At 42.1% G+C, this 24,399-nt stretch overlaps 1 protein-coding gene across 3 annotated transcripts in view; it reads right to left on the bottom strand.

The window, feature by feature from the left end:
* ABI2 (abl interactor 2) overlaps positions 1–24,399 on the bottom strand; it is an 80,258-nt gene that overhangs the window by 4,091 nt on the left and 51,768 nt on the right. Inside the window, exons 4-10 of one of the 3 annotated variants that reach the window (XM_084818348.1) lie at positions 12,852–12,949; positions 11,852–11,998; positions 10,693–10,817; positions 7,958–8,143; positions 6,100–6,258; positions 1,162–1,248; positions 124–297 (exon numbers count right to left, since the gene is read on the bottom strand). In XM_084818348.1, coding sequence (XP_084674474.1) covers positions 124–297; positions 1,162–1,248; positions 6,100–6,258; positions 7,958–8,143; positions 10,693–10,817; positions 11,852–11,998; positions 12,852–12,949 — 976 coding nt within the window. The remainder of the gene's footprint in view (positions 1–123; positions 298–1,161; positions 1,249–6,099; positions 6,259–7,957; positions 8,144–10,692; positions 10,818–11,851; positions 11,999–12,851; positions 12,950–24,399) is intronic. The other 2 variants (XM_084818359.1, XM_084818370.1) reach the window with 2 other exon arrangements.

Raw genomic sequence — 24,399 nt, 5'->3', positions numbered from 1 at the left:
AAAGATCTCAAGGATAAGTAGTCATCAATTAAAATGTACCATTTTATGAATTCATGCCAAATGACTGGAATAGAAATTTGTTTCTGTTTTAACTGTCTATACTACAGTTTCCAGCAAACTTACCTTTCTCCAAGTATGTCCTAGGTGCCCATGGTGGATCCTCTTCGGCATAAGGGTCACTGTATTCTACCACAGCTGCCTCTTCTTCTTCATAATCTTCGGGAGGAGGAGGAGGTGGTGGGGATTCATCAAAGACTGGTTCATCTACAGGGGGTGGGGGAGGAGGTGTTTCTGAAACTAAAGAGGAACAAAAATACACACTGAAGTTCCTAGAGTTAAATATTTATATAATATGTTCAGTTCAGGAAGAAGGGCTTTACAATTCTTGTTGTCCCTCCTCCCCTGGCACCAACTGACTAGCCCTGGGGGTGGGGGGATTATATGTAAGAGCCAAGGCTGAGAAAGAGAACTGACAAGTAAGGAGTCTACAAATCAAAGTTAAAATGCTCCTTCATCTTCCAAGTCTCCTAGGCTCAAATCAAACAGTCTGTAACACTGGATCTTAGTGGGAACACCAGACCCACATTACCTGCTGCTACCTGTAGTCCCAAAATGTTATATTGGAATGTTATATTGGATGGCAATTCCTGGTTAAGTCACGTTTCCCCTTTCAGCAAAGTACAGAAGAACAAGAGCACTATGCCCCTCATACATATAAAGGAGAAATGTTTTCTGGGATAGACAACCTGGTACCCACCAGGTGTTCTTGGACTCCCATCAGCCCTAACCAGCACGACTAATGGTCAGGGATGATGTGAGTTGTAGTCCAACATCTGGAGGGCACCAGGTTGCCTTTCCCAACAAAGATCAGGGAGAAAGTGTATCACCCCACCCCTATATGAAAAATACTATTTCCCCTGTGGCTGGTAGAAGGCCTTAACAGCACACATTGCAAAGATCATGGCTGCTGAGCGGTACTTGGGCAGAATTTACTAATTCATTTATCAACAAAAGATAAACAGGAGTAAGCAGAGATACAGCAATACAGGATTGCCCAAGAGACATCATATCACTCACACTTAACAAATACGGATGAATTTAAGTTAAGATCCCCAAAACCAAAGTACCTAAAATCACAAACAAATAAAAAGGCACACTTACTATTTTCCTGAACTCTGGCCACAAATCCCATTAGTGGTAACTGAGGAGTTACTTGTAGGATGGAGGGAGGAGGAGGTGCAAGAGACACTGCAATGGAGTAAAAAATAAAAAGAAAGCCTCTGATTAGAAGCATGAAAGATCAGGCAGGCACTTTGACTTCTTAACTAAATGCAATGGAAAAGAGGGCCACAGAAAGGAGACGAAATCATCACTGCCCAATTTTAAACTAGCTGCCAAGGACAATACTGACGCTCGCTTTAACTAGCAATCAGGCTAAGCGTCCTTTGGAAGTTGATGCACAGCTTGTTTCTTGCTTCTGTAACAGAAATAATTATTTTTTATGTGAAACAGCTCCTATAGTCACCACAGAATATTCTTGAAGCAGCTCCATCTGAATCACAGACATCCTTGGCTATTAGGGAAGATAAAACTTGATGTGGAAAATGGAAATATTCCCAAATCCACGTAGTCTTCCCGTGCTTCATTTTTGCACCATCTGTATTAGTGCTGCCAAGGTCAAACATTTACAGCTTCATGTTCGGTTTACTAAATATTTGAAAGCACCAAGGAAAGTTGCACACAACGCCTCTCCCTTACCTTGATCAGAGAAAGTTTAGGGCTGGGACTTCGAATAACTTTATGCAAGGTGTCTGTGTATACTACACGCTATGAATAGAAGGGCTTGAATGAACTGTACAATCTTACAGTTTAAATGGGATTTTATGAGTGCTTGCGTGATTAAGCCCAATTCTGCAAAGGGGTTGAGAGCTGTAACTGAAATGACTTAGAGGAATGCTACAGAAGCTATATCTACTTTCTCCCACAGAGGTCAATGGGAACCTTTCGCTTCTGGGGGAGGGTAAAGCAGCTGCACCTAAAGACACAGTTCATCTGAGTGTAAAATCTAATCCCAGCCCAAGTGCTGGTGAATGAAGAGTCAGGGGGGAGAACCTTTGTTGGCCCGAAGGCCAAATTGGCTCCAAGCAAGCAAGCTGAGGGCCGCAGTGGGGAGGGCCACCCATTGCTGGCATGTGGGCCCCTGATGTAATTGCCCAGACCCCACACACACACAGCACCTCCACTTCCTTCCCAAGACTGCCCCCACTTGCACAGCAAAGGCTTTTAAAGGCCTCCACGGGCACCAATAGATGCTTTTTAAAAACCTAATTGCAGCACAGCAAAGGGGGTGACACAGTATTTGTGGAGGGGTTAGCCCTTCCCTCTCCAACAGTGACCTCCTCCAACCCACCCACCCCAGTGCAGCAATAAGGCCTTTTAAAGGCCCCATTGGTGATAATGGAAGGAGGTGGAAGGTCAGAGATTTTTCCTGCCAGTGGGGGGTGGTGGTGGTGGTGGTGGTGTGTGTGTGTGTGTGTGTGTGTGGAAGCTGGCAAGCCAGATGACAAACCCTGGTGGGCCATATTTGGCCCATGGGCCAGAGGCTCCCCCTCCCTTGGAGCAGAAGTTTTGTCCGCAACTGAATCATGTCATGAACTCCAATTCCTTTACTTTCAACCTGAGGGGTGAGTGGCTGCAATTAATACAGGAATACATCTATAATACATCTATACATGAATGTTCAACAAGTGCAACTTTTAAAAACTGAGCTTCCCAAGTCCTGCCCTTAGGCCATGGCCATAGCTGATAAGAAAAAAAAAAAGCAGTGTTCATGTGTGCATTCTCAATTTGTTTATGTTTTTATTATGCGGTGTGTGTGTCTAACAGAGTGCATTTTAGTCAACATGCTGGGAAGCTATCAGCACACAGAGTTCTGTGGCCATTCTCACATTATAGATGCTTTCATGTAATGCCACAACCTCCTTCCAGTAAGGTCTGCATCCCTTCCTGGCACCTATATTCTCAGAAGTATTTTTCTTCTGATAGTCCCTCAGTATAAAATTAAGAACCCATTTTTCAAATAGCATCTCTTGCTCCTTTGTCCAAACAATTCTTCATTTTTCTGTACCACAGCAATCTGTTTGCCCCCACCAGCCTTCACCCCACAATGGGTCTTTGCTGGGCATCCTATTGACTCAACTCTGGAAGAGGCCCAAGTCCACGGACCTATTTGTCATCCTCTCCAAGCAACTAAAATTCAGCTTTTACAGACCGCTTCTTATTTATTATTGGCTGCAAAGGAAGTTTTCCATGAGCCTGCAAAGAGCCACGTCTATTATCAGCACGCTCAGAACTTTGACTTTTTACCAGACTTAGGGCTACTTTACCCAATACATTTTGAATATGTACATGCAAAATGCTTTGCATTCAAATGTGAGCATAACATCTACGTGAAAATACTTGCATCTTTGCGACTGCTGGCATCATACAGGTATATGCATTGAAGAACCACAGAAATAAACATATTCCAGTGTATCAAGAGGGACTTAGGCCCAGCAGACAGAGTGCTGGATTCGGTGTGGAACAGCCCAGCTCAAACCCCAACTTAGCCTTGATGCTCAACCCCTGGCCTCTGCCAAGTTGTGAGCTCTCAGGCTAACATATCGATTTACAAACCTATTTGTGGTTATACACTACTGTAGAAATTCTTTCAAACAAGCCTCTTAAGCTTAGTTCTCATGAACAATACGAGTAGTAAACCTGTGTCTAGACTGCATCACTTCAGAATGCAGGTAGGACCTCACATGACAGAACACTTCCCCAGAGAGTACACATTCCTACACACAAAAAGTTAGCATGTCAGAGTTTTCTACATTCAGGAAAGTGTGCATGTGTGTCTGTCCTATATAACTATAGCAGCATCCAGTCATGGTATCCCCCACCTGCAGTCAGAACAGGTACAACCCCCTGCGCGCGTGTGCAAACACACACACACACACACACACTCTTACCATCTCATCTGCTGTTTATAAGAATGATGACTCATGAGACATCAAGAACACAGAAACAGAACCGAAAGTTCTGCTTGATCCAAGCAAACCATCAATATAAGGAAGATGCAACTGCTAGATGGGTGTGGTTCTGGTGTATTGGGTCTTCTTGACAGCTCTGTTACTGGTTGGCATATGAGACTGACTTCCCCATACTGGCTCTTATGATGTCAAACTGTCTTAAAATAGATTTCCTTCCAAAAGTGTAAGCCAGTTCTACCATTAGCAATTTGCCCTTTTTGTGAAATCATAATTGATACTAGAGCAGTGGTCTTCACTATTTTTCAAGTGAGAGCCAATTTTGCAGGTTGAGGACTGCAGGCTAAACAGTTCCATCCCCAGTGTGGTGGTAACAACAAAAGGGAACGGAAAACTCCATTTGCAAACTTGGAAAACAGAAAGGCAAGGAAGAAAACAGTAAAGAGCCACTATGTATTGAGCAGGGGGTTGGACTCGATGGTCTTGTAGGCCCCTTCCAACCCTACTATTCTATGATTCTATGATATAGGGATATGGCTTCACCTGGAATAGAGGCAAACATAGCCAAAGTAAAGTGATCATATTACTTTTTTGGAGCAACCCCCGTCTTTCCTCCCCAGTCCAGTAAGGAACCATACTGGACTATGCCTGGATGTCTCTTGACCTAAGATGTCCTTGTTGTCCTTGGGTTAAAAAAATAAAGAGGGTTAAAAATAAATAAAGAGATGCTACTGCTTGCTGCTCTCCTTCTGTACCCCCTTCTCCTCTCTTCAAACAAAATCAGCTGCTGTTCTCAGGTGAGGTTCCTGACCACCAGAACTACTCTGCTCAGCCCCTCTCCCTCCCCCTGTGTCTGGCTCTCCCTGCACATACAGTTTCCTGCTTCCTCCTTGGCCCAATAGGTCACCTGGTTCATTCAGGGAATCATTTACGGAAGGTGCCCTCTGGGAAATTGGCCATTTTTTTTAGTGAAGGGTCTGGTCATGCCCACTCAGCACACAGGTGCACACTGCTTGCTGAAGTCAGCAGTGCCAGCAGACAAGCTGGCAACAAGTAAAGAAACGCAGCAGCAGCAAGCAAGTGCTGCAGCTACTGGGACAGGAAGGCGGCGGTGGCCACTGCTCTTGCCAAGTCAAGCAGGGAGAGGGAGAGGCAGGAAGAGAGGGACGGGCCACAGCTGGAGAATTTGTGAGCCACCAATGGCCTGCTGGCCTTGCAGTGAAGACCAGGGTACTGCGGGAAACAAAGCCATGTATGAAAAGTTGATGATGTAGAGTTGACTTGGAACGGCGGCCAATATCAAATGCATCCACTTTAGAGTGGCAAACACAATCCACCAACCCCATCAGGGGACTGTATAACAACATTTGAGGTATTCTAACAATGGATAAGATCTCCACTGAAAATGATGTCAAACTGTAAACATCCTGACAATTTCAAAGAGAAATAGTTTCCTTTCTTAACATGTATTCTTTGAAGATTTTTTGTAGATGATCTCTAAAACTTAACTGCATACTTTTTATTCAATATTAATGAAGTTTATTTATCTAAGTAAAATACCAGGCCATATTTGGTATTTTCACTACCAAATGTCAAATGTAAACAAGACTTGACAACCTTATAAATCTCTCATCTTTAATTTTGTAACTGTTTTTTCCTCTTTTGCAAATGCATTACCAACTTTAAAGCACCAAAACAAAACAAAGTTTTTTTAAATGCAGGTTAGGGCTTAACTACATGCTACAGTGGAGGGAAGGCTGTCGCTAACCCACAATAACCCCTACTCAATGTCTCTCCAGTAATAATTAGTTTAAAAATGACATTATATCATTGGGCTTAGCACTTCTCTGCCTCAATTCTTTGATTGCTACTTGCATCAGTCAAGGCAACAGTGAGCACTTTTCACATCTGTGTGTGCACTTGTTTGTTTAACCAAACATTACCAGGGGGATGGGGCCACAAGGGATGTGGGTCAGCATGAGCTACACATACCCATTAACATGTGATTAGGCCCTTACAGACACCACAGCATTGGCATCAGAGTAGTGAATTCTGCTGCATTCCGCCTTACCTGGGTTCTGGCTATAAAACGGTCCTCCATTCACCTGGTTTTGAAGGCTGTTCTGTGAAGTGACGGAGGGAGGGCGCCTGTATGGCAAAGAGCCCCCTATTGTTGGAGGGGTGTGCCGAGCAGCAGGTCTGTTCATGCTGTAGAACTGAACAGGATGACCTGTTTTGGAAGAAGAAAATGATACAGTTGTGAGGAGGGAATACAAAGACTTTGAAACCAAACCCTGCATTTTCACACACATGTTTAGAATCTACCTCAAGACTCTCTGAAAACGTCATTTGTATTCACACCTATTCAGATGATTCCATACTGGACAATAACAAAGCTTACAATTCTATGCATTAGTAGTTCAACTGACAAAGTAATATATTAGGCAGGACAAATGGCAACATTTAAACAGAAACATGTTTGAAGATGAACCAAGTTATCAAATGGGAAAAGTGAACAGTAGCATATTATACAGCATTTAAAAAGGGGAAAGATCACAAAGCTGATTGTTTGCTCTGAAAAAAAGCTGACAAAGCATGGAACAAGTATACAACCAGTGTGCTCTGCTTCATTTTCCACAACAACTCAACACTCAGATCTAGTTCATGCACGCACATTCATCACTTGATGACCAACATGTGTGAATGAGCCAGCAGAGATTAAACTTTTACGTCAATGCAACCACAATGTTTCTCAGTAGAAATGGTCACATGTTTAGCAGAGTCATAAATTATAGAATAACCAAGTGACAAAAATCCATGAGTGAATCAGCCCTGAGTTGCTCCAAGTTTGAATGGACTTCACCAATCACAGAACTCTGAATTTTAATGCGTGGTTACTAACCAATCTTAACCTCAGCTGCTGACTTATTCTTAATGGTGGGTTGTCCCACCCCCACACTTCAAATCCAAAAGCAGCATGGTAATACTGACTAATCAGTTTCGTCCTCTAAATATTTAAGTGCCTTAGGGTGCAATCCTATGCATGTTTAGACAGAAAAGATCCTACAACTCTCAGTATGGCTGCCTGGGAAATGCTGGAAGTTGTAGGACTTTTTTCTGACATGCATAGGATTGCGCCTGTAGACTGTCATCACTTAAGATTCATCACCATGCTTCAAAGTCTCTCAAAATTATGCCATGAATTTCTGATGCACCAGAGCTAGTTACATCTACAAAATGTTGAATTTAGATATCTGAAAGCAACTTGTAAAGAAGTCACCAAAATTAATGAACAGGATAATCTGAAAGAAACCTGTAAAGAAGTCACAAAAAATAATGAACAATGATTAGGATAATCACTGAATATAAAGAACGGAGAAAGGACTGTGGAGCATATATGGGGGTTTATTTTTAAAACAGACCTGTGCAGTTCATTCACAGAAATACAATAACCCCAACCACCCAATATTATGCTGCACAGTTAGAGCAGCTGAGAAAGAAAGCAGCAGATAAACTGTGGCGCTTGCAATTGTAAAGACTAAACCAAACCACATACCAGTGTTCCCCTATTAACAAGATTAATCAGTCAAAATGCCACTTGCCAATTTGGCTTGCTTTAGCTTCCATTTCACTAGGTTGTGAAACAAAATGAATGCTCTTATTCTTTCAAGAACTCATGGAAAGCAAAAGCTACTGGTCCAAGAGACATCATGTTGATCTTCATATGTTAGACCCACAATGTTGCTAAGTGTACAATTTGATAATCCATAACAAAAGAACACCCTTTTCCTGAAAATGATAGAGTGTATATCACTCTTTCCCAACGGGGAGGAACCCTACATCAATCTAAGAACTCAACAAAATCTGATCAGCCTTAGGTAGCCATCACATCTTTGTTCACCTGCCTGCAAACAGCAGCAGAAACTCACCTGCAGAAGGAGCGGAAGAGGCAGCAGGGGGAGTTGGAGATGTGAAGCCATCAGCAAGGGGCTGAGCCCCTGCAGCAGCAGCAGCATCTGGGGCAGCAGAGGATGGGGCAGTAGCAGGAGTGAGAGGAGTGGGAGCAGGGGCAGAAGTAGCAGGAAGGGGAGAAGTGCCAGCTGAACTGGCGGGGGCTATGTGGAAAGAGGAGGAAGAGGAGGAGTTAATGAGGAGTTCATAAGGACTTCAGGATAGCAAGGATTAGAAAAAGCTTTGAGTATTTGGTATCAGATGTTCCATAAATCCTTAAAATGCGAGCAAAAAAAGTGAGGAGGAGGGTTAGAGGAATGATGCTTATGTTGGGAAAGGAGTTACCCCCTAGGTATGCAGGGGGGAGGGGGAAACAGGAGCAAAAATGCACCCTTTACAAATTTTACAAATGTAAAGTTTTACAAATGTAAAGCATCACCTTATATCTACCTCATGCTATAGAGAAAAAAACTTTAGCTAACCCCTCCTTAATTTGGCATACAACATTTTAGCCCAATGTAAAAAATTAGATGTATAGCAAAGGAAAAAGGTTATCTTCTGCCTTGTTTTTAGCATAAATAATGTTTTTCAAAATACCAATTTTCTTCTTTTGTTGAGTGTGCTAAGAAAGAAGCACTACCAAAATCTGCTTAAGCAAGAGGGGGGGAAAGGACAAATATCTGCATTTCTGGAAATATGAAATAATGCTCTTTAGGCATGGAAGCATAGATCAACTCATAGTTCTCCCTGTCTTTGTCCTGCAAGAATTTTGCAATTTCTCAAGGAAGTAGAAAACTACAACTTAAGAGCACATCCACTCCACTGCAGTCATCACTGCCTCACTGTACTCTAAAAATTAGAATGGGGTCAATATTGTTTATCAATTGCATCATCCTATTTTTTTCCCTCAGCACCAAGCTTCAGTTAAGTATTGTACAATTGATACACTCAATGACCCAAACAAATATGTATTTTCAAACTATGATAGTAATATTTTAGTACTCATAATTCTGTGATATTGTTTGTATAAAGGTTAATTCCACTTTCCAATAGTTGGGGGGCACTTATACACCAAGGCAGTAACACTGCTTAGCACCATAGTTACTTTGTGTTGATGCAGCAGTTTCAGTAGTTTTCTCCTCAAATTTGTAGTAAGTTGGGCATTTTACAAAAGTGTAAACCAATTAGAATGCAGACCTAATTCAGGAATTATACTCTCCATGACCACATTCTAGCCATTAAATTATATGAAAGATAAAACTGATGTTGGTTGATTGGGAAGCCTTTTTATTATGAAGGGATTCTGGAATGTGAAATATTATAATGTATATTACTTGCCTGCTCCTCCCTAAACACTTTTAATTATTCGAATTAAAGTTCAGAATGCACAATACCCAGCAATAGAGCGCATGCTTTGCAGGCAAAAGCTCCCAGATTCAATTTCCGGCATTTCTAAGTAGGGCTGGGAAAGGCCCCTGCCTGAAATCCTGGAGACCTGGTGCCCGTCAGGTTAGACAATACTGAGCTAGATGAACCAATGGGCTGACTCAGTATAAAATAGCATCCTGTGTTCCTAAATTAACAGCATGCTCCCTGTACTGGAGGAGAGTAATACCCCAATACCTTACCCTGCACAGTGGTTGCCTTTGACTGAAGTACATTTATGAAGTTATATATTTTATATTAAAATGGAATAGTTGAAGGCCAGCATCCAAAGAACACCATGCGGATATATATATATATATATATACACACACACACACACACACATATATACACACACACACACATACACACACAGTCACCCCCTCTCACCATAGCGACACACACACACACACACACACACAGCTTCCCTGAAGGGTGGCATTCTATTAGGCACAAGGGACTGCCATTAAAAGGTGGAATGGCAATTCATCCCCAGGGTGGCATTCTATTAGGCACAAGGGACTGCCATTAAAAGGTGGAATGGCAATTCATCCCCAGTGACTACGTAAACACATTCTGTGTGCATGCACAGGCCTCTTGAGAACTCAGTCCAAATGTATTTCATGCAGTTTTTTTTTTTTCTAACCGGGACAAAACTGGGATCCAATTCCATTCCACCTCACTTCATCCCCATTATCTCATTAGTATGGTGATTTCACTCACACAACCATTCCAAGTTTTAAAAATTTAAGCTTCTATATATGCATGTACTTTCTATTTGCACAGGAGATTGCTACTTGTATCCAACATTAATAAACTGTGCACGTAAAAAAAGTAAAAACTTTGGAATAAGGACACATACAATGATCCTTGCTGCACAGAATCCAAAATCTTCTAACTGGTAGTTGGCACAGGGAATGAGTGCACTATTGGAATTCCTGGCATGCAGCCCCATATCTAGCCTGCAGGCTAGGATCCGTGAATCTGGACTGAAAGCTTTTGCTAAGAAACTGAAGAGATGTGTTGCGGTAGCACCTAGCCAACATGTTTCGGTCTTTGCTTCCTTAAAAGGTACCTCCCATTTGTCACCCAAGGACACACACAAGTGTAATAAAGGGATTTTAACAAGTGTTGCAAACATTCCAAAGTAATACAAAGCACTCATTTGTCTTCCAAGTCTACACAGTGCTGAGAAAGGATGACAAATTAAGCACATTTACATAACAACTAAAGATTACTATATAAATGAATCACCAGAACACAAGAGGGAGCTGAGCTTCCCATTTACCTGGATACACGCTGGGAGGGGATGGAGTGGGAACCGCAATAGGGACTCCCACACTTCCACTTCCACTGTTCTCTCGACTGCTGCTCCTACTGCTGGGGTGGCTCCCTCCACTGCTCCCACTGCTGCTAAAGAAATAAAAACCACCAAGGTATCTATACTCCATTCCATGCTGGACACACAGCTATATAATGGAAGGTTGCTAAATTTGCAATTGTGCAGACAGAGAAACACATGATGAGGTCTTTGCCAATGCCTAAGCTAAAACCGGGATGCACCATCCAAGGTTAACAGCTGCCAGCTAAATGATAGGAAATGGCCACCAGGAAGCTACCCAGTGGCCCTGGCAATATGGACTTTTGGTGGAAAAGGGGCAAACATCCATAAGGCGGCTGGTTTTATCTGCACTGCTTAACACCTTTCCAGGGAAAACACTTAGTACAAAATAGCTTTCAGAAATATACCATGAAATCTTACCTATGTATCAAAATGTTTATTTTTTGCTGTCTGGAGCTGACCCTGTTGTGCAGACCAATTTCCACAAAATAGGCTATTTTACTAGGGCCATTTCCCAGCTATTATATGCCTTCTGGAAGTCCACAAAAATAAATGAAATCAGCCATGTTTCCTGTTGTTAACTGAATAATGTATCTCTTCAAAGTTACCAACATTTTCACAGGCATCAAAGTCTCCCCACTGTTCAGCATGAAAACTCTAGTTTCAAAACCTTGTATTGGGAAGCAGCTAAGAGGCCTCACAATTGCATTACTCTCATTTGCAGGCACCAAATTTTAGAAACTGTGCATCACTTTGGGGCAGACAGGCCAATAATAACAGTTATAAATAAAAATTAGATACATGATCACAATACATTAATTAGATACAGTATTACTCAAGTCCTCATTTGTTGTATTACAATTCAGCTAGTAAACTGTGTACTGCTTTTGAATAAACTCTTCCTAAACAAACAATGCCACATTGTACAATACATAGTATAAGCAGCATGGTTTCCCTCTAATGCCCAATGGATTTCCCAGGAAATCACATGAATTTATGAAGTTCTAAGTGAAGGGGTGGGGTAGGGTGTTAAAAGCAGATTGCTATAAACTGTGTTATGTGTCTTAATTACTGTTAATATTTTGTGGAGGAGCAGACTGAATACCTGTAAGTGCGATTCCTCTGATTCACAGAAGCTGTTCTAACAGGGCTCTGTTGCGAGGGAGCCATATTACGGGTAGGGCTAGGTACATAGTCATTTGGTACCACTGGAGGACGCACTGGCTCCAGTGTGCGATAGGGAGAGTGACGCCTACACAAGAAAAACATATGTATGGAAGCAATTTCAGACAATGAAATACACCAAACACCTTTGGGCAAGGCAGCGTAGAACTGCTCACTGTTCAGTTTGATAATGCATAGGGCAGGATCCAGTCCACCCTGGGTACAACACCTGTGGAGAATTTCCTTAGGTTTGATAGAGTCCAGTTTTCCTATTTCCCCTGCTGGTGTGCATGCAAGCAGTGCAAAAAGAGGTCTGCGCATGCCTCCCATATCCCCCTAAAGTTCTCCCTCTCACCTGAAAATGAGTTCAGATCACATGTAACTTTCACTGAGCAGACAGGACAGCCTGGATGAGGATATGGGATGCATACACAGAGCTCTCATTTCCCTTGATGGTCTGCCATGCTGCCTCTGTCACACCTATGCACACATGTAGGCTAGACAGGGGGGAGTGAAGAGAGAATCCACTGAGCCTACCAGAATTCTCCACATACTAGCACTCTGCCCTCAGTGGACCTAACTGGACCCATGGAGTTTCTGTAGTCATATAGTACGGGATATTGAGGCTGATGACTTATTCCAGGTATACAGCAAAAGGTAGTGTAGAGTTACTCATAGTATAAACAAAAGTGCAAAAAAGGCTCCTGCAGAAAGAAAGTATTTAACCAATAGTTCCAATGGCTTTCCACCACCTCCAGGCTATACTATGAATATGTTATCTGCCTACAAAGTAGAGCCACAAGACAGCACCAGACCCCACAATGTAATTTTTAAGCACCTATAAGCCATGAGGCAATGGTAAAAATGATAAATGATTTTTAGGAATCTTCTTCTTTACACCTGCCCTATCCACCTTTTGACACATATGAAGTTAAACTTACCCAATGGTTCCTTTCCCTGACATTGGTGGACTGGGTGGTTTCTGGGTGGGTGGTGTGGTACGAGGCAGACCACCCATTTTCATATTCTGGGTACTAACCTGCATGAGAGGTAACGGGAAGAAAAACAAACCTCACTGAAACCTCTCAAGAAAACAAGGATAAAACAAGATTTTGAGAATTAATCTGTAACATTAGAGAGGCAGGGAAATGTGTAAACAATTATTTTTTAAAAACCAAAGTGTCCATGCACATATATGCCATTTCTACCCTGTTCAAAGTTATTAGCTATTCTCAAAGGACTTGTGGTTGCATGGTGTCTTTAAGTATTACTCTGACTGCATTTGCCTTTTGGCCATCACATTTAACTTTCGATCGCTGCCAATGTGTATAGCATACCAATCTCAAAGTTTAGACATCATAATAATGTTCTGCCATTACTGTGAACAAGCAAGCATGCTGGTGCATGCTGCTCAATCGCTTCTGATCTTATCCTTCTGCTAGGCTCAATCACTTCTGCTAGGCTCCTCCTGCCAGTGGGAGCCACTAAACAAGACAGGGACTCTCCACCCACATTTTGTTTAGCATGACATCCAAACTAGGAACTCTATCTTGTTGTTCTCCCAACAAACAAAAGTCATGAAGCAGGATTATTCTTGACCTATGACTCTGGCTTGTTGAGAAAGTAACAAGCAGAAGTTCCTAATTCAGGCATTACACTAAACAAGCCATGGGCAAGAGCGACCAAATGGGAGCAATCGAGTAACGTGCACTAGCACGCTTATTCATTCACTCATTCTAAAGAATTCTGGCTTGTCATGACATCCTAACACAGCTAATGAAAGCTCTGCTTACTAGGCTCAACTTAAGAAACACTTCACACATTATATTTCTAACAATGCATGACTACTCAGAAGTCAGTTCCATTGAGTTCAATGGGGTTTATTCCAGGTAAGTGGATGTAGGATTTCAGCCTAGATGTACATGTGAAATAATATATTGAGTAACCTGAAATGTAATGTGTACATAAGAGACAGTTTTTCAACTGCATCTGTTATACAGATACACGTACCCAAGAACTGGCTTTGGCTGTGGCTTCCCACCACAGATACCAGTGATAGCAAATGCAAATTTGCTATAGCATAATGCATGAAGTGTCCCTCAGTTATTTGTTTTTGACTTCAGCTTAGCATGGAATTTTATTAAATGTGCCTAGAACAGGGAATACATTCTGAAGTATATGAAGCCCTTACAATAGCTTTAATACCACAGGAATAATAGTCATAAGAGAATACTATTCCTTAAATACAATTAATCTTGTATCCCCCACCTCTAAGGAGGGATGAAAACACCTATCCATGTCTCAGTGAATATCTCATTCTGCTGGCCTGTTTGAGAACAACAGAAGCTAGTGTTATGGTGGGGCACATCAGTGCTGCTGCACCAATAGCTTCCCTTGTCCTTGCCATGCAAGGCTGCTTATGTTGCTCTGGTATAGTTTCCTCTTGTCCCTTTCCCTCTGTAAGACTTATAGGCTGGCATGAATCCACATACGCTATTTCTCACAGAACAGCATAGGGCTGGTTATTTCCTGGCATGGTGGGGCAGGGGTGTGTGCGTGTGTGTGTGTAGGACATAGGAAGTGGCCTTATACTGAGTCAAACTACTGGTCCACCCAGCCTAGTACTGTTGACACCAACTGGCAGCAGCTCTGGGGTTTCAGGCAGGGTTCTTTCCTAGCCCTACCTGGAGATGCTAGGAATCGAACTTTGGACCTTCTGCAAAGGAGGTGCTGTACCACTGAGCTACCATCCTTCCCCAAACTTGCCCCACTTGCCATATAACAGATTCACCTTGTAGCTGCAGTTACACAAATCATGGTTTGTGTTGCTAGTTAAGTGACAACATAAAACTGAGTTGTATCACTAACACAATACCGCAAAGGCTTAATTAAAAGTTGATGCAAGTAGCACCTAAAGGGGCCCATTCAGCCCGTGAGCCTTGATAATGGCACTCCAATGTCACCAAAAACAAAAAAAATATCTGTTTTAAATATCTATTTTGGTGCTTTCCAACTGTATTAAAAGCTTTTATAAATCAGCTTCATATCTAACATATGTAGTTTTACTTGCAACAGCCTAATTAAACATTGATATGCCTGATCATTTTTAATACGATCTTCCTAGTATTTTTTGTCACAAAAGAATGTTTATCAGCAGCTCTTACTTCTGTCATAGATCAACCCAATTTTTAGGAGATGGTGGTCATTTCTTGATCAGTTTCATGAAATGCTGATGACAGATTACATTTAAGATGCTGTAAATATGAGATATAAATAATTGAATGCCTCATGCTCATCAGCATCAGTGTGGATTGATCCAAGAAATAAACTTGATGGTTCATTTCCACATAAATCACAAACGTGAGACAGCTGCAATAACTTGCATTTACATATGGAAAGGGCTTGCTTGTTGGATAAAATAAGCTACTGGAGATTAAGTAAACCTGAGTTCAAATCCTATCTCATTGGTTCAGCTTTGGGAAAGCTACTCAACCTTACTTCCTCACTGACAGAAGCAGAAATAGTTGTGACTCACAAGACCCATGGGATACTCTGGACTCTGAATCTAAAACATCTTTTTTTAAAAAGAAGGAATGCTTTTACAAGTATGTGTCAGGATCATGAGACAAAGTCCATGAGACACAACATATTGCAAAACACACCTCCACCATGGCAGATGTTTGGGTCCAGGACATCTAAGCCATTTTACAAGGGGCTCAAGTTCAAAGTCTGATTAGAAAATCACCCATATTTTCAATGGCACCATGCAGCATGGCTGGTTCATCTTATAGCCTCTGGATGGTGGTATAGATCAACCAGAGAACATGCCTTCATTCTTTTCTCCATTGTACTTCTTACATACAATATCCACAGATTCATTGCCAGACACAAGGAAAGATTTATCTAGGACTGGTACAGAGACTAATATATTCCATGATTTTTCTACAACCTATCCTTCAGCCAAGGTGTAACTTTTCCAAGTAAAGGCTTAGTGATCAAGCTAGTGATGCTTTTAGATGTTTTAAAGACATAATACTTATAATTTTGGAAAATAACCTATTCAAAAGCCAAATAATATTCATAATTATTGCTATTTGTATAAGGAAATGGATTTACTTAAGATGAACTGCTGAATTATAGCTTTACTTACCTATCCTATCTCACAGAACAAGTTATAAGGCTGCAGCTTTTTTTTGGTTACTAACCAAAAGGCAAGCAATCTGTATCATGACATTTTGCTGTAACAACATTCCAATCACAAGTGTTCAGATCTATAGGGCAAGCAAAGCTTACAAATGCCATTTATGCAGTTGTATTTGGATTTAAGGCTGCAATCCTATACCCACTTACTTGGGAGTAAGCCTCAGTGAACTCAGTGAGGCCTACCTCTGAGTAGACATACACAGGACTGCAGTGTTAGCCAGCTTTCAGCAATATGAAACCTTAAATTGCTTTAACTGAGAAGCTAGGCAGGCATAAGTGACATCGTTTTCAGGGGGGAAGAACAAACAAAATAATGAAAAAGGGAACATTTTATTGTATATACAGAACACAGACACATCTCTCTGCTGCATAAATTGTATTTTCTCCAGGGTTGCAGCATATCTTTTGCCTGACTCGTCAACCATTCATTTAGCCTGCCTGCACAAATATAAAGAATCCTGTTTATGGGGATGTTCGGATGATCACATAGGGAGAAGAAGCCATCATGGCTTCTCCCCCCACCCCTGCAATTTGCATAATTCCCCAAGCTGCAGCACAGGTTAGTGTGTCATATGAACCAGCCATGCAGCACAATGGGGGTGGCTTCATACCCAACCCTACAACCCCTACTGCATGTTGTGGGTTGTAAGGTAGGCAAAAGCCTCCCGCCACACTGGGTTCGCACAACACACCAACACGCACTGCAGCACAGGGAATTATGTAAAGAAGGGGCACGCGTGTGGCATATGCAGGGTTGGAGGAGAAGCTACAATAGCTTCTTTTCCCCCTATGATTATCTGAACCTGGACTTTCTCGTTATTATCTAAATACCCAAGCTGAGATTCTCAAAGACAAACTTGAAATACTAGTGCTAACTGATACAAGAGCTTTTAAACCAGCATTAATATATAGCCAAATGTTTATCACTAAAGATGCCAAATAACACATTGTTTTACAACACTACCTCCTTAAGATCTAAGCTAAAATCAATTTAAAGTTGGAAAAAAAAACTCTTTGTATTACTGAATCAATCCAGCCCTCATGACAACACTGGTGTTGCTCTAAAAGTTAACTCAGTCAATTTAAATTAAGGTGCCCCAAACAACAGAATGGACAAGATTAAGAGCAGGGAGCTGTTTAGAACACTATCTAATGTAAGCAGGACATGCAGGTAACCTGGGGTTATTATACTTTATTAGGATCCCCAAAAGCCATTCATATCACACACGAAGAAAGCTAGGGATGGGTGGAGGAGAATTAATCCTACAGTAGTATGAGAACTGTTTCACACAGGCATATAAAATATGCATGCCACTATTTTTGAAACAGATACTCTCATTGTTCTATCTCAGGTACATGCAGCAGAGAGCCATACTTGGCCAAAGACCCTCAGCATGAGCACAGACAGATGAAAAGGTCATATAGCCACTTGAATCATGACTGTGTATGTATACCACAACATGTTAAGTGTCCCTAAGTGCCTATGTTTGTTGTTCAGTCGTTCAGTCGTGTCCGACTCTTCGTGACCCCATGGACCATAGCACGCCAGGCCTTCCTATCCTCCGCTCTCTCCTGGAGTGTGCTCAAGTTCATATTCATTGCATCAGTGTTGCTATCTAACCAGCTCATCCTCTGCCGTCCCCTTCTCCTTTTGCCTTCAATCCTTCCTAGCATCAGGGTCTTTTCCAGTGACTTTTCTCTTTGCATTTGGTGGCCAAAATATTTGAGCTTCAGCTTCAGAATCTGTCCTTCCAATGAGCAGTCAGGTTGATTTCCTTTAGGAAAGTGCCTATGTTAGATACTACAAAATGTATAACAATGGCACAGATGTCTCATTTCAAGATGAAAGTGTTAAAAGAAGAACCCCCAATATAGCACTATTCAATTTCAACTCCCTAGCCACAATCCTGAGAACCATGCAGCCACTTCTATTTGCCCAGTGGGGTTTGAGACTTGGTCTTTACTGAAGAGTCTCCCCACCCCACAGGACACCATAAACTGCTTTTGACACTTGGAGGAGTTGTAATTTGTAATATAGAATGGAGTTTCAGAAAAGGCTCAAAAGCTCCTAAACTGTTAGCATGCCTGAAAAAGTTTAAGGATTGTGGCCCATGTACTTGACACTGAAAAAGGAGAAGCAGATATTACATAGCTGTTTTAGAAATTAGAAGTGACTTACATTTTTGCCATTTTCATTATACAGTTTTGATTTAACAGCACCCATATTGGCAAAAAGGATAGGGGTAAAAGAAAAATAAGATGTTTTTACAAATCAAAATATTAAAAAGGCTGACCTCTGTAATAGCTTTACTAATCTCAAGTAGAATGCTAAAAGATTAACGGTTTGCAAAAGGTACATATCCCATTTTTTCCGATCCACAAATCAACAGCCTCTTGTACTCAGCATTGCTGCTTAATTCAGAAAATTAAGAGCCCTCAGATGAGAAATAAGCATCAAAAGGCAAAACAAGTATCACAATTGTTTAAATTAATGAACAAAGTATCCTGGAGAGTGTATTTCCCAGGATTCAAAAGGCAGGGCAACCGAGAGGCAGATCATTTATTTTTTAATTTATCTTCAGATTGAATTGTGAAACTTGAGCACACACAGAGACCAGTCTTTTTTTTAAAACGACAAAGCATTAATTATGCATGCTTTCTACCTGCCTCAATTAAATTCAAAACATCATCTCTCTTCCTCCCAAGTGCTTTAAAACAGAGCTGTAGAGTAATCTAATATTTCTTCAATGTTGTTCAGAACTATACAGGGGGAAAGCACTGCTGAAACAATGCAAGTAGCAGTTCATCACCAAAATTATGTGTGGTGGTAGACAGTTTAAGGTACCTAACATTCCTTGACCAGCAAGTCTCAAGTTGTATTCAGCTCTGACTGTAGGTTTTCAAGTTGGCTTTTTATACTGCTGCAACTCGGAGGAATGTAGGGGACAAGGGGTCCTTATACCACAGGTTGTTTTGTCCCCGGAGTCTGGCATGTAGGTAAGAAGAAAAGCGTACCCTTCTCCACATTTTTCTGATGGCAGCCATTTCTCCTCCATGCAAGTCAATGGAGTAAACATGCATTCACATATGTAGGATATGGGGAAAGGTCTGCAAAACTGCTGTGTTTCCACCCCAAATCCTAGAACAAGAGGGCATGGGGAAGGGAACTAGGTGTCCACACAGAGGGCAGTTATCTCAATTGCAACACTTCAAATGCAAGTATTATCTTGTATGGAAGAAGTGCTCAGTGGCTGTATTTGAGAAATTATGCCCTAGGCCAGAGATGGGAAAGAAATGACCCATGTGTCACATGCAGCCCATGGCGTTTCTTCCTGCTTTCCCCCTTTAATCCCTGACCACATGGGGAGGGGTGGCTCCTTACTATCCGAGCAGGGAAAGTGCTTTAAAAGGGGTAGGTCTGAATGGATTGTGAAGGGTAGAGGGAGAGAGAGAATGAGAAAAAAATAAATGAATGAACACACACACTACCACCCCATCTAGAGAGAGAGGAAGGGTGAAAGATAGAGAATGTGGGAAGGAGGGAGAGGAGATAATGAAAGAGTGTGGGGTGGCTATGGCCATGTTCACCACTGGCCTGCAACCCCTAACAGGTTCCTCTAAGGGAATGCAGTCTTCAAGGGGGGAAAAGTTCTCACTCCTGTCCTAGACAATGCAGCCTTCAGCTATTAGCCAGGCCCTGGGAACACTTCAATTTTGAGACTACTTTGATACTGAAAATTGGTAATTTAGAAAGTGTGTGCCTCTGCAGAAAAAAACTGTATGAAATGTAGTCTAGTGGAACACAATAGTAAGCAACAGCTTTCCATACAGTACCCTTTATTATCAAAATGCATACTAGTTAAAGCATGAGCAAAACAACAGACTCACAATTTTCAGCTCAAAGAGTCTTGAAAAACTAAGGCAAGGATGGCATACCTGAGTTGCAGCTGGAAACCTCTGTGGCCTAACTCCTATTTTCATCTACATCAGATATCTTTATTATTCTTCACATTTGTATCCCAACCATCCTCAAAGGGGCTCCGTACAGTATAACTAGGAATCCCTCATTTTAGTTCGACTCAGGACAACCCCATGAAGTAGATTAAGCAGAGTGTGTGCGTGTGACTGACCCAATATCATCCAATTAGCTTTGTGGCTGAGTAGATATTTGAACTTGGGTCTCTTGAATCCAAGTTCAAAACTCTATCCACTACACCAGGGGTCCCCAACCCCCGCGCTGCAGACCAGTACCGGTCCGTGGCCTGTTGGAACCGGGCCGTAGCAGGGGTGTGGGAACCCCCCTTACCTTGGGTCCATGGCAGGGGGGAGGCGATCCACCCCCCCCCGGAATCCTCGCCAGCCCTGGCCGGCTCCGCTCTGTGGCGAGTCCGCAGAGCTGCTAGCTGGCTCCGGCCACTGGCGGACGTCTGGCCGCTGGGATGCAAATGGTGTCCACGCAGACGCCATTTGCGTCCCTGTTCTTCAAGCAATAGGCTACGTAAATCTTTACGTAGCCGATTACTTGAACAGGGACGCAAAAGGCGTCCCAGTGGCCGGAAGTCCACTAGCGGCCACGGCCAGCAGCTCCGCATACTTGGAGCGGAGTCGGCCAGGATTCGTGGAGGGCGGATCGCCTCCCCCCCCCCCCGCAGACCCAAGGTAAGGGGGGTTCCCACACCCCTGCTGCGGCCCGGTCCCATCCCCCCCTAGTTTGTGGAAAAATTGTTTTCCACGAGACCAGTCCCTGGTCCCAAAAAGGTTGGGGACTGCTGCACTACACCACACTGGCTTTAGCTATGTTCAGTTAATCATGAAGAGATCACTACAAAAATATGCACGGGATTGCACTGCATGTTACTTGGCAGTAAGTCCCACTGAATTCAGTGGTGCTTACTCCCAAGTGTGTATAACACTGGAGCCTCAGATACTCCTGCCACCTTCGCTGAATCTCATCAGAATTTTTACAGTTAGCTGTTAACACATTCTTAGCAGTATCCTCCATAGACCAACATATAGCTTCTACTTAGCAGAGGGAATCTTCTAGATTAATCTTCCTGAAGCCTGTTCATACCGTTAAAGTGATGCAAAGCTACTTATTCAGCAGTAATCTAAGGACCAGGGATAATAAAGGAATTCATTTTAATAATGATGATGATAGTGTTATTTTTTTAATGCCTCCAAACATAAATACATACCTATAACTTACAGAAGAAAACAGATTCCGAGTATTGCTATATTGGCTAGGGTACGGGTTGGTTAATTAATAAGCAAAGCTGTCAAGGGGCAAGCATTCAAAGCTTGACTTTGCTACCAATTTCATAAGAGAAATCACATTCCTCACTCTAGCTGAGCTCTGAACAAAATAAAGGGGAGACCTGTTCTAAGAATGTTGTGAAAAATTATTAACACCAGTGATAAAAGAGGCAACCCAAAAATAAAGGGATAACAAATGCCACTTGCTCACTACTTCTCATCAGACATGACAGAGAACCTATACACATTAGGCTGTAGATCAGACCCTAAAAGTGAGAGTGGAAGACGCGCATGCACACGCAAACACACTGTTACTGTTTTCCAGCATCACTTGTAGGGTCTGATCTATGGCCTAATAAGTGTAAGTGCTCTGACATATATGTGTGTGTGTGTGTATGTGTGTGTGTGTATGTGTGTGTGTGTATGTATGTGTATACACATGCACTCATACATGCTTACTTACATGGGGGGGGGGATGTAGGAGCTATCAAGTATTGGTCAATTTTTATGAAAAGCTAATCTTTCCCATCCTCAAATAACCTCTCATCTAAACTAAGCTATAGCACCATTAATTAAAATTTACAGACCTAATTAAGAAATAGGTGTATCCAATACATACATGAGTGGAAGGTAGCTCATACAACAGTCTTCCTTTGACCTTCCTTCTTCCTTGAACCCCAAACATCTCCTCCCCCTTGCAACCTCCTGTACCCCCAAAAAAGCCTCTCTAGAAGGTCAGGGGATCCTTCTGAACAGCAGAGCTACAGTGGTGGGGAAGAGGGAGGGAATCACCCAAACTCAAATAGAGGGATCTTGCTGCACCCTTTCAGGTGATAGGTGTCTCTCCATTGCAGTGCCATATGACACAGCCTCCACTATTCAGGAGGGAGCACTGGCCTTCTAGAGATGTTGGGGGGAGTTATTAGGGGCTGAAGCGGGGGGGGGGGGAGAAAGAACGGTTGTATGATCTGCCTTCCACTTGCGCAACCAATTGATATAACCTCCTAATTTGATTTCCTGAGCCTAAGTTTGGATAACGGTGTGAAAAGACATGCCCCACATTTCCAAACACCAAGCAAGTTGCTTTATGTTAAATCACATTTTCATTAACGCTATAATTAAACAATGTGAATAAATTAATTGCTTGCTCCATTTCTAATTATTTTCAAACACATTTCAAAGTCTACTTTTCCAATGGGGGCCCTGCAATTAGCTCCATGCACGCAGGGGGATTTGCAATGTGCTTCCCAACCACTCACTCACATTATGTTGCATAAGGAAGTATTGCTCAGAAGTTAGGGATAGAATGGTGGGTGGAGAGAGTTATGCTTCACTGGCTGCTGCAAGCCTTGAGCACACTTAAAGTTGTTCTACATTGTTACTGTCTTTGGATAGAAGTCCAACAGAGTTAGACAGGTCTAAATTAATACTGTAAGGGCACAATCCTATTCAGATAGGTGGCCACCTCTGAACTCGGAGGTGACCGCCTATTCAATGCAGGGCAGGAGAAGCACGGAGGGGATTGTTCCCTCCGCACTTCTCCTGCCCTGCATTTTTGGCTAGGCAGCTGATTGCAGCTGTCTAGCTGCAGGAGGGCAGAGCAGGGGAGGAAGCTGCTGTACAACACATTGGCTGTGTCTAACAGGCGTTTCAGCCCTCCCCACCTCAGAACGTCCTCCAGGAATGCCCCTTTTCAGCCACTCTGCACTCCTCTTGCAAGTACAGAGCACAGGGCTGTTCCGTGCTGCCTCAGAGGCAGCGCGGAAGTGCGGGGAGGTCGGTTCTCTGGGAACCGACCTCAGAGCACGGGCTCTGAGGTTGGTTCCCGGAAAACCAGATATCCTATGGCCATCTAGCCGCTGTCTAGCGACCATAGGATTGCTCCCTTAAGCTCTAAAGGGAAACAGAACGTATGCATATCCATCTTTTTCTATATTGTAGCATTTGACTGCAAACCCCTTGACATGAAAGAATGTATTCAAGCATGACAACACTGGAAACATCATAAGTCAATGATAAGCCCTACTTAATACAGTCAAGACCACAGAGTGAGGAAGAATCTATGTAAATAAGTGTATTTTTATAGAAGTGTTTACAAAAACCTTAAATTCTTCATTGCCAACATTTGAACAGCACAGCTATCTTTGCCAGTGTATTAGCCTGCAACACCAGCCTAACATAAAGGCTGTGTGGATTTGTTAGGTGGTGCAGCAGCCCAAGGATTGGGTTGGAAACTGCTAATTGATAACACCACTTTTTCAAAGAAGGAAAAACATGCCCCAAATTACTTTTGATTTTGCAAGACAAAATAAGTTTACAAACTCAAGCACTGTTCATAAAGGTAGTCAAATCACATCATATATAAGATAAAAAGATATTACACAGGGGGAGATCAGAGAACATGTTACAAATATACATCTTATTTTTCTCATGCAAACTATTGCTTTCCAAGGGTCTTGTTAATTATCTAGTTCCCTAAGAGTCACCATTTCACTAGGTTTAAAAATATTTTAAGAACCAAGAAAGGCATGCAAGATTGTTATCTTCATGCCTGCCCCCCTCAAAAGAAATTAATGCTCTCCCCGTATGTAATAGTCTGAAGAATAAGAATGAAATCCAGCCCTGTTGTTTCTTACCTTAAATCTAAGCAACCACTTAATGCATAAATGAAGCAAATAAAAGAGGTAAGGAAGAAAAGCATTGAAAGGTTAGTTGAAATTTCAGGATATGAAGAGAGAAGGGAAAAAAGAAAGAAGTTAAGCATTTAGCATCAACAAAATAATGTATCAGTAGATCACAGAAAGAGTGATTAAAGCAGAATGTGTCATGAACAAAGGGGTTTCAAGATGAAAACTTTCATAAAGTCATTAAGATACTATTAATGATAGCTTAAAATATTTAAGATATCTTAAGATGCTATTCTTAAGATAGTATTCATTCCAACGGGTAACACTCAATGTTTCAAGCACTACTCATGAGACACAGTACAGAGGGCCACCATTAACCCCCACAGGAGCTAGCTTCTGGCAACCA

Source organism: Heloderma suspectum, chromosome 1 (genome assembly GCF_057233095.1).
Source record: "Heloderma suspectum isolate Gila_16-S chromosome 1, 16-S_ref, whole genome shotgun sequence".
Lineage (NCBI taxonomy): Eukaryota > Metazoa > Chordata > Lepidosauria > Squamata > Helodermatidae > Heloderma > Heloderma suspectum.
Note: the sequence above shows the minus strand (reverse complement) of the source record. Positions and strands in the feature narration are given on the sequence as shown.